At 46.6% G+C, this 15,000-nt stretch overlaps 1 protein-coding gene across 9 annotated transcripts in view; it reads left to right on the top strand.

Moving 5' to 3' along the window:
- The window catches only part of arhgap33 (Rho GTPase activating protein 33), a 70,018-nt gene that overhangs the window by 27,283 nt on the left and 27,735 nt on the right, over nt 1-15,000 (top strand). For 5 of the 9 annotated variants that reach the window (XM_063199458.1, XM_063199461.1, XM_063199460.1 and 2 more), the window contains exons 3-10: nt 1; nt 1,220-1,311; nt 3,513-3,597; nt 8,542-8,628; nt 9,396-9,533; nt 11,587-11,679; nt 12,136-12,258; nt 14,518-14,595. The exon at nt 1 is cut by the window's left edge and continues 40 nt beyond it. In XM_063199458.1, coding sequence (XP_063055528.1) covers nt 1; nt 1,220-1,311; nt 3,513-3,597; nt 8,542-8,628; nt 9,396-9,533; nt 11,587-11,679; nt 12,136-12,258; nt 14,518-14,595 — 697 coding nt within the window. Of the gene's footprint in view, nt 2-818; nt 1,082-1,219; nt 1,312-3,512; nt 3,598-8,541; nt 8,629-9,395; nt 9,534-11,586; nt 11,680-12,135; nt 12,259-14,517; nt 14,596-15,000 lie in introns of those variants that run through there. The other 4 variants (XM_063199464.1, XM_063199465.1, XM_063199466.1 and 1 more) reach the window with 2 other exon arrangements.

The following is a 15,000-nucleotide window of genomic DNA, read 5'->3' on the forward strand; positions in this document are numbered from 1 at the left end:
GGTAAGTGCAGTGGTAAGCGGTGGGTGAACCTTCACATATGGTAATATAACGGAAACCTCAGTCCCAATCAATTAATGATAACGTTAACATCCTGAAATTCTTTGCTTAAAGCAATCCTTGCCTGTCTTAATTGACTGCTTTTTGTCGGTCTCTCTGCTGCTAATTGGAGGGATTGCAATTTGAAGATTTAAGGCTTTCAATTCTGGCTTGATCTAATGCTTGGTTTCATTGTTGTTCTTGCAAATGATTGCTCTAAGGAAGAATGTATACTGTCACACATCCATAATACCAGCAAAATTTGACCTTTTTGCCGAATTTGTCAAATGACAAACAATCTCACGTTCATGATTTTTTACAATAGGCTTATGATATGGATTGATGGAGCTATAGATTGTTGGAAAGGGTCAAAAGCACAAATATTGTCACATGGTGTCACATGACTGCTGCCATGCCACTAGAGGCAACATAAGATGCCCTCATCAACACAGCTGGTGTTTCTGGAAGATATGAGTACCTGTCTAGTTGGCTCAGTCTGTGATTGGCTGCAGGTCGCTCGTGACTGGGGCGGCATTGTGACCTCACTCACCACCCTTCACTCAGCCAATTGCTGCTCTGCAAATAAGAGAAGGAAAAAAATCACCCACCCAATTCCTGACATATGTAAAATTCCTCATGCTTCCCTGCGGATTAACAAATTTAGCAGCTTGGGACACACACACACACACACACACACACACACACACACACACACACACACACACACGCGCACACACATACACACACACACACACACCACCTTCCAGCTCTCTACTCAATGCAATGCTTGTCAGACTTGCGGATTAAAATGCGCCTTCATCTTCCTGGTCTAGGGTTAGGGTTTGGCTCGTGTGGTTTGTAGAACCAAACAAGCTTGCAGAAGTTGACCGAGCCCACATCACTGTACACTGTATGTGTCTACAATACCCGAAATGCAGCTCGCCAAAGAATAAAGAAGTTGCCTTCCCCTATTCTGCAGTAACCTTTCTCCTGCCACTAACTGATGAAAATGAGCTGAACAGCGCTTCGCCAGCCCAGCAGCAGGTTGGTGCTCTGGCCCCCGCACTTCTACTGCCATTATCAGGAAGATAATCATCCCTCTCTTTTTTTTTTACTCTTTCTCCCCTCTTCCTCTCCTCCTGTCCTCTTTACACCCTCCTCCGCCCTCTTCCTGTCCTCCAGGCTCGGAGCACCGATAATCTGGACAGTTCCGGGGAGCCTTCGACTCGCTCGCTGGGCACCACTGCCAACTTGAAGGGGAAGATGAGCAAGAGGTGAGTCATGGCTCGTGGTCAGCCACATGTGTGTGTGTGTGTGTGTTTGTGCGTGTGTGTTTGTGCGTGTGTGTGTGTGTGTGTGTGTGTGTGTGTGTGCGCGTGCGTCTGTGTGTGTGTGTACGTACGGTGTGGCCTTTTAGGAGGCTCCGCTGAGCTTTAAGTGGGGAGATGATGAAAGACCTGGGCCCGCACCATGGAGGAAGCATGTTTCTATTTACGTGCAGCTGCACAGACACACACAGGCAACATAGAAATAGAAAATGACAAGATGGCGCCCCTCATCCCTGTTCACAGGAGAGTGCATGTACTGTACGCCTCAAACATGTCAATAAGTGCCTGGTCTCTAGACCCTCATGTTCATAGTACTGTTGGCTCATTTTAGCTGCTGGCGTAATGGTTTGTCAGTTGTCTTGGGAAGAATGTGGTTTGTCTTGCATTCACATGCATGGCTGAAGTGCCCTTAATGAAGGCATCTATTTGCATCATTCTCAAGGGACTGACCCCTGTAATTACTAAAGAATGATGCAAGTTGCTTTGGATGAAAGTGTCATCTAACTGTTATATTACGTAAATTGGGAAATAAAACAAATAAACAAGTGCCAATAAACAGTGACCTTCTATAGTACCGTTTTCTACCCGTTCTCTATTTACTATTTGTTAAGGGAAAGTTTAGCAAGGGCGGCGTTTCAGGATTTTAAATGATTCCCATAACTGCTACTGCATATTTGAGGAGTAGAGGGATTCATCTTTTTTTGACATACAGCAGGGTTAAACCATCCACAGGAAGTGATTTACAGTGATGGTTTATAGTTGCTCCTTAATTTTCATACAAGCCTTTTCCGTTTGCATTGTGTCTCAACGCCAAACAAACACTCCCACACCAACAAATATACACACAATGCAGAAAAAAAGGGAAGTGCAGTTTCACTTCCTGGTTCCTGTATCTTGGCTCTCTCTGGGTGATACTGTGATGCAGTTTCGAAGGTGGACCTTGTAGCAACCCAATGTAAGTAACCAGTAAGAGTAAGTAAGAGCCAGTAACTTCGTGTGCGGTGGATATTGTGCAGATGTGTGTGCGCGCGGCGCGCACAACTAATTTCTCTCCCTCTCTTTGCTCATCAAGCCTCCGATCTCCAAAAAGACACGGGCACTCAGGATAACTGTTTACACGAGCTGTTTAAATAATGTGATGCACGTTCTTCATGACATGGCATGGTTTGGCCACCCTAAATTCAACATGACTGCATTCGCACATCTCGTTAAAACATCCATGATGGAATTGCCATTTTTAATGTGCAAGTATTGGATATGAAAAAAAGATATTAAAACGGTCACAACACCAGAGGACCCGTGGTGGTGTGGTGGATATTTGCTGCGGGGACCAAGGCCGAGTTCTTACGGTGTCATATTATAGAAGGGACCGTCAGGGGACACAGCGCGACTCACATAGGGTAGCTGTGGTAGGCCTACCGCAAAGCATTCCTGATAGTGGAAATGAATGCAAATGCATGCAAATACTCGGGCGGATATCCGGGCACTCACATCCGGCAGCCTACTTACATTGGGTTGCTACAGACCTGATGACTGGTTTTATCACCATGGCAGCCAATGCAATGGGAGCGGCGGCCATATCATGCAAATGACCTAAGTGCTCTTCAAACACACGCTATCCTGCTGGTGGTAGCAGAGGCTTTCGACAGCATCCCACTGCCCAAGGTCTTGTTTGTAGTCTCCAAATTACCTTGCCATAGATTACTGGTTGAAGGTAGAAAAATAGCAAATATAACAATGTCGCCGTTGTTTCATTTTTATTTACAGCATGTAAACATGTCACATTCATTTAAAAAACGCATGCCATTAATGTCAGTATGTCAGGCTTTGGAATTTGTAGACTCCTGTAAGCTTGTTTTGTCAAAACTGCAAAGCCTTGAGCAGAAAACGTACTCTGATCTGAAATGTGAAGTGTATGACGTTTTTTTCATGTTTTGCTGTAGGATAAGGCGCTAAGTGCATCTTTTAACTCGTGTGTGTGTGTGTGTGTGTGTGTGTGTGTGTGTGTGTGTGTGTGTGTGTGTGTGTGTGTGTGTGTGTGTGTGTGTGTGTGTGTTCGTGTGTTCGTCTGTGTGTGTGTGTTCGTCTGTGTGTGTGTGTTCGTGTTCGCGTTTGTGTGTGTGTGTGCGCGTGCATTTTGGTTTCAGGCTGTCCGTTGTGAAAGGCCACTTTCCTAAGCTCGCCGACTGTGCCCACTTCCATTACGAGAATGTCGACTTCGGTTCCATTGAGGTAAGCTCTAACAGCGGGCCCACTGCACAACACTTTAAGCTTCGCTTGAGGCAATACAAGGACAATGTAATCCTAAAACAGCAGTGATCAGAATTGGCCAAATGAATGATGTGTCTTAAATGAGGAGGCAACCAGCTGCAAGATCTCTGTGCAACAAGTCACCTATCTGGGTAGACATCAAGGTACCGCCTAAAATGTTTGACTAAGATCCCCTCCCTAGATAGCAACATGCAGCCAGATACTTGCAGGAATGCAGCCAGATACTTAAAGATGACTTGATGTGACTTGATAGACATTACTATGTCTGAGCTGCCCTTAACAATATGGGAAGTCGAGTGTTTCAGGGTGGAACTCTGGTCTATGCATTTATTTGACCAGCTCATATCCTTTTTTGCTATGCAACTATGGAAGAGTTTCCCAGAAACGTTGTAAAATGTCATCGGGTCAAGAAAAAAACATACATATTAAATATAGCTGCAAGCAGCAATGCGGGGCCAAGCAGTAAACTTGCCAGAGTCGCCACGGCAACAGAAGGAACTGCAGCGCCCCCTTTGGTCCAAATCTCGCCAATGTTGGTGTGCATTCCTTGAACGAGAGTGTGATCCACGTAAACCAAGTTTTAGTTTGAATCCGTTGAAGAGCTGCCGAGATCTGAGGATCACTTCCCTGTACCTGTTGGTGCCGCTAGAGAGCCTTTGGGGTCTGGATTTTTTTGTGAGAGGGTCATGGGATGGACCTAGAATGTGTGCAAAAAATCCTAACAGAAATTGACTAACGGGTTGCTGAGATATGACCTCACTCCTGTTTTGCCACCTTTATGACAATTTTTGATTGCTGTCACCAGCAAACGACAAGAGGTGTTCAAAATTCTTTCCTCTCCCCTCTACTTCCCTCTTCAGTCCCTCTCCCTCTCCCTTCGCCCCCTCCCTCTCCCTCTCCCTCTGTCTGTCTGTGTGTGTGTGAGGGGGGGGCAGTGGGGGTTGCAGGGGCTGGGGCAGTGGGGCTTTGGTGACACTAGACCCACTGCGAGAATGGTGTCAGTGAACGTGCGCAGGGGAGGGGAAGGGGACAGAGAGATTGAGAAAACATCCCTCCATTCTGTTCGCCACAATTTGTGAATGGCTGCTGTGAGCTGATAGTTTTTCAATCGTTACGAAAATCCATACCTGGGTGCAACATAGGTGTGAAGATGACCTGTGTACCAATATTTTGAAAATTGGGAGTACGGTTCAAAAGCTACAGGTAAAAATGTATCTAAAATTTTGATCCTCTGGTGGCGCTACAGAGTTTGAACTGGGATCTGATTTTCTTTGTGGTAGTCTTGGGGTGGACCACTATGTGTGGTACAAAATCCCAGCCTAGTTTTGACAAACGGTTGCTGAGATATGACCTCACTTCCTGTTTCACCACTTTACGACAATTTTGATTGGGCTGTCACTGCACAAAACTTTTTGCCTAAACGACTTAAAGGTATCGATTAATTCCTGTTAGACCCCATATTAAGCTCAGTCCAGAGATACTATATACCGAGGTTTCGGGTGTGAATTGGTCAAAAATTGTGGGGAAGGTAGTAGCATTTTTATTGAATTTCGCAAAATTCAAAATGGCAACCCGGGGGAAAACTATCCAGGGCGGAAAAATGAACGTCATAGAGTGCGTTGGTTTCGTCTTGGCCCAAGGTTTCCAGGGATACAAGTTTATGAAAATTGGCACCCCAGCGGTTCAAAAGGTACATGCAGAAATGTACCTGCAACTTTGACCTGTTGGTGGCGCTAGACGTTGGGACTGGGCTGACCTATAAATCGATGTGGGTTAATGCTGATACTGTCCCCAATGTGTGTGCCAATTTACAGCTTTTCCTACCCTACGCATTCTATGGGCTGCCATAGACTTACAGTCGGAGAAGAATGGTGACTATATAATAATAACAATGAAGAAAACCTACTAACTCTATAGGGGCCTTCGCCAGCTTCGCTGCTTGGCCCCTAATTAATACGGGTTAAGAGGATCCACACCCACTTGATCTTGTGGAAAGTGTGGCCATTATTCATGTATCTAGTGAATGGGATGTTGTTTTTAATGGTGAAAGGTATTGTGGGTCAACTCTCTACCCTCCTTTTCACTTCAGCGGGGTCTCGAGTTTCCATTATGTTAAAATGTCTTTTTGAAAGACCGTAATGAGTCGTTTTTCTCAAGCCTTAAGAGAATTCAAAGAGCCAATAAACGTTGATGTGACAATAGCTTTTTCCTGAGTTATAAATGAACCGATTTCTAAAGCAAGGTCCAAAGGGGCGGGCTTAGATGACATTTGATGAGAGGATGAAGCGGTCTGCTTGTGTTGGGGATTTGTGGTTCTTTTCAGTGTTTGATATGGGACTGTAACAACACCTCAACATAACACTTCTTAAAGTCTACTTCCTGAAGAACAGTGTGTGTGGGTGAGTGAGGGCATGTCAACAGAGCAGGAGATGTCTCTCTATTTTTCCAGAGGACTGACTGTTGACGTGTGTGCGAGCTCGAGTGCGTGCGCATCAGTGTTTGTTTTTAAAACAGCCCTGGAGCTCTGATGTAGACTTGGATACAGAGAGGCTGAGAGAGGAGAATAGAGTGGAGCAGGAAAGACTTGGGGCCGAGGGGGGCGAGATATCTCTTTGTGACACACACACACACACACACACACACACACACACACACACACACACACACACACACACACACACACACACACACACACACACTCAAACACACTCTCTGAGTTTTTAGTTAAGATGCCGTCAAGTGGAAGAGAGCAGTGCCTTTGCTGAGGGTTCTCAGTTCGCATCCTCCTTTTACTGGATGTCTAGCTGCATTCACACAGCACAACTCCACTACACACAGAGAGTCTACACATTCATATCACAATAAAAGTTGAATAAAACAAACATATAACACACACACATGCACACACACAGGCTCTCTTGTGCTCACTCGCTCACGCACACATGCATGCACACTACTCTCTACATATGTTCTCGACTTAAATGTATTCCATACATATGCTCATAACAACAGATGTACATTTGTCGAGCAGCACGGCACACAGACATTCCTGAGGACTCTGTGAGGCTCATGTCATAGACTGTTTGTCATGCTATTGTACTTGGTGGTGGATGCCAATCTCACTATGTAGGATAGCTTAATTAATGTCCCGAAATAGCAGCACAAACCGTAATGTGTCTGCAATGTGCTGGCAGAAGTTATGTGAGCTGTGTGGGTGTGGGTGTGTGCGCGCATGTGTAGGCTGCCCTAAGAAACAAGAGAAGACCTGGTCTCTTCCATATGTCCACTCAGACATTCAGCAATACAAAGGCATGCACACAAATACACACACACACACACACACACACACACACACACACACGCACACGCACACACTCGCACAGACTCACGTGCACTCACACAGACTCAAGCGCACTCACTCACCCTTGGCCCAAAGATCAGTCAATGCTCCAAGAAGGTCCCTGAAGACACACATAGACATGGATACTTGACCTAGACATCCTAACTTTATGGCCTTATGCTCCTAATTATACTTCCCCTTTCCTGTAATTGGCCGTTTGTATATTCATAATTCTCTCTCTGGGATCGTGACGGGCCACCGTGAAACAGACCTGACATCTCAATGCAGGCATGAGGTCACTGTTTTGGGGAAGAGGGGGTTAAGGGGAGGTGGGGGTTGTGTTGGGCTGGGAGTGAAACCAGAGTGGTTGATGAACCTCCTTGAAAACAAGATGATTAATCTCAAGGGGGTTATCCTGAATAAAATTGAAATTGAAATCGATCATCTTCCCCACCCACCATGCATTGTGTGGAACACAGCTGAAAATCCGCTCCAAGCCGAACAGAATTTTATATCCTCCAACTATCCGAAGACTGTAAGTCTTGTCCCAAGGCTCAAGCTGAGGACTTGAAATGCAACAAAAAAAATGGAAATTCTTGAGCTCCCGGAGATCTCTGTGTGGTTGGCCATTCAGCTGTGTCTAGGCCCTCACTTGTATGTGAGAGTCTGCTGTGTGCCAGGAGACTTGTGGATGACAAAAGCCTATTTTCTGTTCTGGGCACTGGGACGGACAGAGAGAAATGAAGAGAGAGAGCGAAAGAGAGAGAGAGAGAGGGGGATTTTTGGCTCAAGCTCCACACGCTTTCATGGATTTCGGGCCCTAATAGGTAGTGTGTGTGTGTGTGTGTGTGTGTGTGTGTGTGTGTGTGTGTGTGTGTGTGTGTGTGTGTGTGTGTGTGTGTGTGTGTGTGTGTGTGTGTGTGTGTGTGTGTGTGTGTCAGTTTGTCAGTTTGTCAGTTTGTCAGTTGATTGTTTTGTGCGGACTTCGTAGAGGAAGTCGGAGCAGGTGTGCAGGGATGTGAGAGACCAGTGTTGGGTTACAGATCATAGGTGACAATACTGACTGCCAGACTAAATCAGGAAGTTGCATTGAGTTGTGTGTAAGTGACACAATGAAACATGATCGGTAGTTTGTCTGTGAAATGGCATGAATGCGTGCATAGTTCATATACAGATCAAACTCGGCTCAAAGCACAAACACAGACCATTTTACAGACATAATACTCATCACATGTCATTATACCTAACACAACACATAATACTTTGTTATCATCAGACATTATTCAAAATGATGCATTACCTCTGTTTTAATTTAATTTCTTTTCCTGATAAGTTGGTTGGCTTGTTTGTTTTGAGTTGTGTGCATTCATACGCGCGTGTGTCTAGCGGTGTGTCTCACGTTTTTTTTTCCAAGACTTTATATTTCAAGGCACTATTTCCTTAGTCCTCCTCATCCAGACAGACGACACATTTGCTGCTTGTTTGGGTGCGTGACTGTACATGTCGTGCATGCGTTCATACGTGTGCGTCTGTGTGTGTGTGTGTGTGTGTGTGTGTCTTCACAGTTGCAGTTTGCAAACGAGCAGAACGATGCCAGCTGGATGTCGGGCTCGGCCAAAGACCTGGTCTTCCTTGTGCAGGTGTCTTGCCAGGTAAGTGAGCACGGGCACGGGCGCAGACTAGGCAGGGCACAAGGGAAGGCGGGCAGTGGGCGGTGGGCACTGGCTCCTGGCCAAGGTTTATATTTAGACCAGCCTCCTCCTCCGTCTATCTACCTATCTCCCCCCTTTCCTTTCCTCTCCTCTCCACTCCCCTCCCCCTCGTCATCACACTCACAGCAACAAGCGGATGAGACTGTCAGAGCTGTATGCCGTCAAACCACCTAAGCATTCACACTCATGCAGCTACTCCTGCGTCCTCCTCAGTGTGTGTGTCTGTGTGTTCATTTTACACCTTGATCATCAACCTGGGTTATATTCTTATGGATACACTGACTGTATACATGATTTTTTTTCATCTAGCCATTTCTTCATCTATTGCAGCGTTATCCCTCGACCTCCCTGTCCTCGCCAGCCTTGCCCCTATTCTGCCAGTCCCCTCCTCTGGGTTTTTCCCCTCTCTATCTCTCTTGTCTGCCCTTACTCACAGTCTCACACAGTGCACTTCCGGATGTTTTCCCAGATCGTTTGTGTTTACGAATCACTCTCACTCTCTCTCTTTCTCTCACTCACTCCCACTCTCGTTCTCGCTCACTTTCTTTCTCTCTGCTTCTTTTTCTATCTGTTTCTGTCTGCCTTTCTGTCTTACATCTCAACCTTCTCTGATTCATTCATTCATTCATTCATTCATTCATGCATTCGTCCTGCTCTTCTCATCCCCTGTGCCGTGTCTTCCCCTCCTGTGTGGTCGGTGCGTGTAGGGCAAGACGTGGATGGTGCGGCGCTCGTACGAGGAGTTCCGGACGCTGGACGCCCACCTGCACCAGTGCATCTACGACCGCCGCTACTCACAACTGCTGCCCCTGCCGCCGCTCGCCGAGATCGGGGACAAGGTGGAGGTGAGCCAGCCCTGCCCTGCTTTTTAGTCAGCACGCAGGGAAACTACATTTATATATTATGCCTTAATCCAGACAGGACAGTGAAATTGTGTGACAGGAATTGACTGGGAGAGAGAGGATGGGGAAGGGTTGGGAAACTGAGCAGCCGTGGCCTAGTTGTTAGAGAGTTGGTGTATCAATCTAGGGGTTACAGGTTCGAATCCCCCCTGACCTCTCCCTACATCTCCATCCATGGCTGAAGTGCCCTTGAGCAAGGCACCTAACCCCACATTGCTCCAGGGACTGTAACCAATACCCTGAAAAAATAATAACTGTAAGTCGCTTTGAATAAATGAAAGCGTCAGCTAAGTGTAATGTAATGTAATATGATAAATGACCTCGGGTCGGGATCAAACCTGGATCCCCGGCGGAATGGCACGGCGCCTTAGCACACAGAGCCACCTTGCGCAACTTGCAGGTGACTTTTAATGTGACACTATTGCGGGCCCGTCGGTCAGAAACTGTTTTGCTCTTTGGAGTGTTTGAACACGACTTTGGTCTGTTGACCTTGTTCCTCCAGCCTGCAGGGCGGGATTAACATGACCTGGGGTCCTTAGGCTACAAGTTGCTGTAGCCCCCCCGGAAGGCAAATTTCGCCACAAAATTACAAAGACATTGTCATAATAATTGCAAGTCAGGAATTAAGGGTAACATGTTTGCTAGCCGTGGAGAGTATTAGTAAGGTTTAAAACTGTACTAGACACAACATGCATTTTTAAATATCCAGTTTTCTGCAAATATGCATTTTTTTTTACCCAATCGGAGGGCCCCTGGCAGGTGGGGGGGCCCTAGGCTGCAGCCATATCTAGCCTGTGCGTTAATACGGCCTGCTGCTGCCTGGTGTCCCTTCCTTCCTTCCTTGCTGGCTCCTGAGCGTCGTCCGACCTAAGGAGTTAACCCGGAGGCTTTTTCAGACGTCGCCTGGGTGCGCACGACTTTCTCACTCTTGCGCGCCGCTCTTGTTTTTTATTAGCACAGTATTGAGGTCAGCGCACAGCTATCGAGGACGGTGAACAGACCTCTTGGGTATGACGACGAGCTTGAGCCGTGCCTGGCTCCATAGGGCGCCTGTGAGGGGCGAGCGGCGACCCTTAGTCTAAATGCCAAGGGCCACATGAAATCGAGTCAGTTATATCAGAGTTACCCGATTTATCAATTCCAGGTTCAGAAAGTAAAAGACTCTACCACAAATAACGAGTACTCAAGACAGGTGCTCCAGTTACTTACGGAAGTCACCTGTGTTGGAAGGAAACTGTGGCATGGATTTTACTCCTGGGCAGGATTGTTGACACCGCTGATATCTACAAACCTGATTGTTCATTACAATCAAAATCTGTATCTCTTATAAGTGTGAGAGGAGGCCAATGTGAATCAACACACCCCTTTTTTTAGTTTTTCTCTTAAAATACTGTTTTTGGGGCCCTGCCTTGGCCTAACGGTAGGGCACTGGGTTACTATGCCGGCGACCCGGGTTCAAACCTGGCCTGGATCATTTGCCGATCCCTTCCCCATGTCTTTCTCTCACTCATTTCTTGTCTGTCCTTCACTGTCCTGTCAAGAATAAAGGCGAAGGGGGGCGCTGTGGCGCAGCGCACTAAGCCCCCCTCATTTGGGCTTGCATGCCCACGGTGCCCCCGGTTCGAGTCCAGCCGGGGTCATTTCCCGATCCCACCCCGTCTCTCTGTCCCACTCGCTTCCTGTCACCATCTCAGACTGTCCTATTGAATAGAGGCATAAAAGCCCCTGATTTTTTTTTTTTTAAGAATAAAGGCGAAAAGTCCCAAAAAAGAAAAAAAAGAACTTTTTGGAATAGTTCCTTCATGTGTCTCTCTTCTCTGATCTGATGCTAATACTCTCCCTATTTCACCCACCTCCCTGTGTGTGTGTGTGTGTGTGTGTGTGTGTGTGTGTGTGTGTGTGTGTGTGTGTGTGTGTGTGTGTGTGTGTGTGTGTGTGTGTGTGTGTGTCTGTGTCTGTGTCTGTGTCTGTGTGTGTGTGGTTTTCTGGTCATCAGATCTTCACGCCACTGCTGTCGGAGTACCTTGTCCGGCTCTCCATGATCGTAGACAACAAGCTGAACTGTGGGCCTGTGCTCACCTGGATGGAGGTAAGGATTGGAAGCCATGGTAACTAACTGTGGCAGCAGTGGAAAGCGCAGAAACATTTAGGACATTGTGAAAACCTCATAGACTTTCTATGTGGATACTGAGTTGTACAATGAAGGGCTCTGTAATTGTCAGCAACATTACATAATGCAACAAATCTCTTGATCAGATTTACTGTAAATGTTCAGAAAAGATAGGCAATGATTCCTCCTAGATGAGCTTTTGGGAAAGATTTGGTCAATGTCAAGGTCACCAAAAAGGTCAAATCATTTTTGGCCATAATCCTACTAAAACCTAGGATAGATAAAACATGCTGCTGAGTTGGGGGTTTCTTGAGTCTGGGTACGAGTTGATTTCATACATGTCTTGAAATGCAAAGACACTAGCTTGATAGTTGGTTGGTTTGTCTAAATGGCAAATGCTGGTCATGAGCTTATGTTGCCCTTTTTGTTCCTCAGATTGACAACCACGGGAACAGGTTCCTGCTGAAAGAAGAGGCCTCTCTCAATGTCCCCGCCATCGCCGCCGCCCACGTCAGAAAGCGCTACACGGCCCAGGCCACCGACGAGATCTCCATAGAGGTGCGAGCATGAGCCACATTCTAGAATGCCAGACCCAGGTCATCAGCTCAGGAGCCAACCAGGACAAAGGCTGGCTGCCAGTCACAGGGCACAGATGAAGATAGAACAGTGAGATAGAATAGCTCTTCTTGAAGAAGTGACATGAATCTACTGCACGGATTTGGGGTCATCTGTTCGTTCCCCACAGGTCTTATGTTCCTCCTGCTTACAGGTTGTGGTTAAAGGGAGATTTTGCTTTTCTGCCAGTCACAGGGCACTGATGAAGACAGAACAGTGTTGAAAGCTTGTTGAAGAGATGAAATGAACCTGCAGCATGGATTCGGGGTCATCCGTTTGTTCCTTAGGTCTTGTGTTCTTCCTTCTGACAGGTTAGGGTTGGTCTGAGGATTTTGGTCTTGGCACAGTTCAACATTCTTTCATTTGTATTGTCTCAGAGCTCACGTTAGCATTCATCAGTACTTTCCTCCAGGGACCTTTGGCTATAGCACAATGAGCACATACACGTAGATATGATCCCATGGATTCACAAGGCTTGGCTTGTAGTTGAGGGTTTGTTCAGCAGATACTGACCACGCTTCTGAGTTCTATTTTAACAAACGTATGACACGTTCTTTTCCCCCGCAGAGAATTCACACGTTGTCTCTTCTCTACGGGCCCTCATTCTCCTCTCCTCATGTTCTCCTTCCTCCTGCCTCCTCCTTCTCCTCCTCCTCTTCTTCCTTAAGGCTGTCTATTACTGCCTTCATTCTCTTTTCCTCATGTTCTCCGTCCTCCTGCCTCCTTCTCCTCCTCCTCATCTTCCTCTTCCCTCTCCTCATCTTCCTCATCCTCCTTAAGGCTGTCTATTCCTGTACCCCCCGCCCATAGTTATGCTCCACATTCGCTCTTTCTTTCTGGGCCAGAGAACGGGGTGACCCGCCACTGACGCACATCTAGGTCCCTTCACTCCTCATCAACCTTCATCCCTCCCTCAGTCTCATCTAACTCTTTCTCTTTCTCTCCTCTTTCTCCTTATCCCTCTCTCAGACTCCTCTTTCCTTCTCCTTCTGTTTCTCGTTCTCTCCCCCGCTCTCTCTCTGTCTTTCTCTCTCTCACTCTCTGATTCCCTTTTGCTGAGAACTTTTCTTTTTTTTTCTCAGTTCTTCTCCTTTCTGGGTCAAACAGAGAAGTCGTCATGGAAAAACTTTTGAACTGCACTGTCACTACATATGTGTGTTTGATAGATGTCATTGCATTTATGTTGTCGGCAGACTTTGTTTAAGTTGCCTTCAGGTCCGTGTTTTGTCTGCGAAGTGCGCTGGTTAAATGTTTTTGTTTCCGCACACCTTTTTTTGTTGTAATCGTCTTCCCATGCTGGTCCTTCTTCAACGTGGCTACCTTTTCATGGCTATGTTGCAGAGATGGTTGCTTATATTACAATTTGACTCTGTATGAATGAGAACATTCGTAGACTTGTTAGTTAGTTCGCTCAGGCTGATGCCTACATAATTTACGACATTGCATAATATATAGACTCTCTGCGACATTTCAGAGAGCCTCTACGTAACATTATTCTGGCTGCAAACTGTTGGCAATAATATGTGGAGACTAGGCTGCACTTCCCTCTTCTGCTTCCCACACACTTTCTCTGTGTCCACAGGTATCCATAGCTCCATTAGAGTTTCCCAACCTTTTTTGTCTCGTGTACCCCCTAAGCCTTTTCGTTGTGCCATGAGTACCCCCTAACTCGTGTTTTACATCGCCTTTTCTATTCCAGTGTGACTATGCTCCATGCATTTGTTAAAATTACATTTATCCAAGTACCCCCTACAGTGTGCTCGCGTACCCCTAGTGGTACACGTACCCCTGGTTGGGAAACATTAGACTAGCCTGCTGTGTGTGCTCATGGGCCTGCTGCATTTGCACAGGCAAATAGCTCACCATGCACCACAGGCTTGGTTAGATCTTGTCGCGCCTTTATTTGTGCTGTCAGGACTGGGAGGCGCGTGTGCGCGCGCCTGCGTTTCTGTGTGTTTCTGTGTTGGGAAGGGGGGTGGTTTAGCAGTGGCAGGCTGTCAGTGTTTGTCAAAAGCAAAAGCATTCTTTGCACACCAGATAGCTTCTTGTTCTCATCATCAACTTGTCTTGCATGTGTGTGTGTGTGTATGTGTATGTTTGTGTGTTACGCGTGCACATGTGTATGTGCTTGCACATGTGTGTACATGCTGGCACCTGTGTGTGTGTGTGTGCATGCGTGTGTGTGTGTGTTGATGCTTGCAGGTGGGAGACATCTTATCTGTGATAGACATGCCACCCAAGGAAGACACCAGCTGGTGGAGAGGCAAGCACGGCTTCCAGGTGCCCATCCAGACCACAACACCCCCCAACACACAAACACACACACACACACACTTCCATCTTCCTCCCCATCCATACTTCGCTGTATTATCGTACAATGTCCCAACACTGTGCTGCTTCTGCCTCTATTGTTGTTGTTGCAGGCTTCTTTTTCCCTGTCTTCCGTCTTCATCATACTTGTGCTTGTTTGCTTTCTGAAGTCTAGTCTTATTTTTCTCCTCTAGTGAAATGTATCTCTCTTTCTTTCTCTCTCTCTCTCTCTCTCTCTCTCTCTCTCTCTCTTTTTATAGATTATTCTCTCCTATGTTCATTTTACTATCGCTCTCTCGTTCTCTCTGTCTCTCTCTCTCGTTCTCTCTCTCTCGTTCTCTCTCTCTCTCTCTCTCTCTCTCTCTCTCTCTCTCT

Source organism: Engraulis encrasicolus, chromosome 5 (genome assembly GCF_034702125.1).
Source record: "Engraulis encrasicolus isolate BLACKSEA-1 chromosome 5, IST_EnEncr_1.0, whole genome shotgun sequence".
NCBI classification, from domain to species: domain Eukaryota; kingdom Metazoa; phylum Chordata; class Actinopteri; order Clupeiformes; family Engraulidae; genus Engraulis; species Engraulis encrasicolus.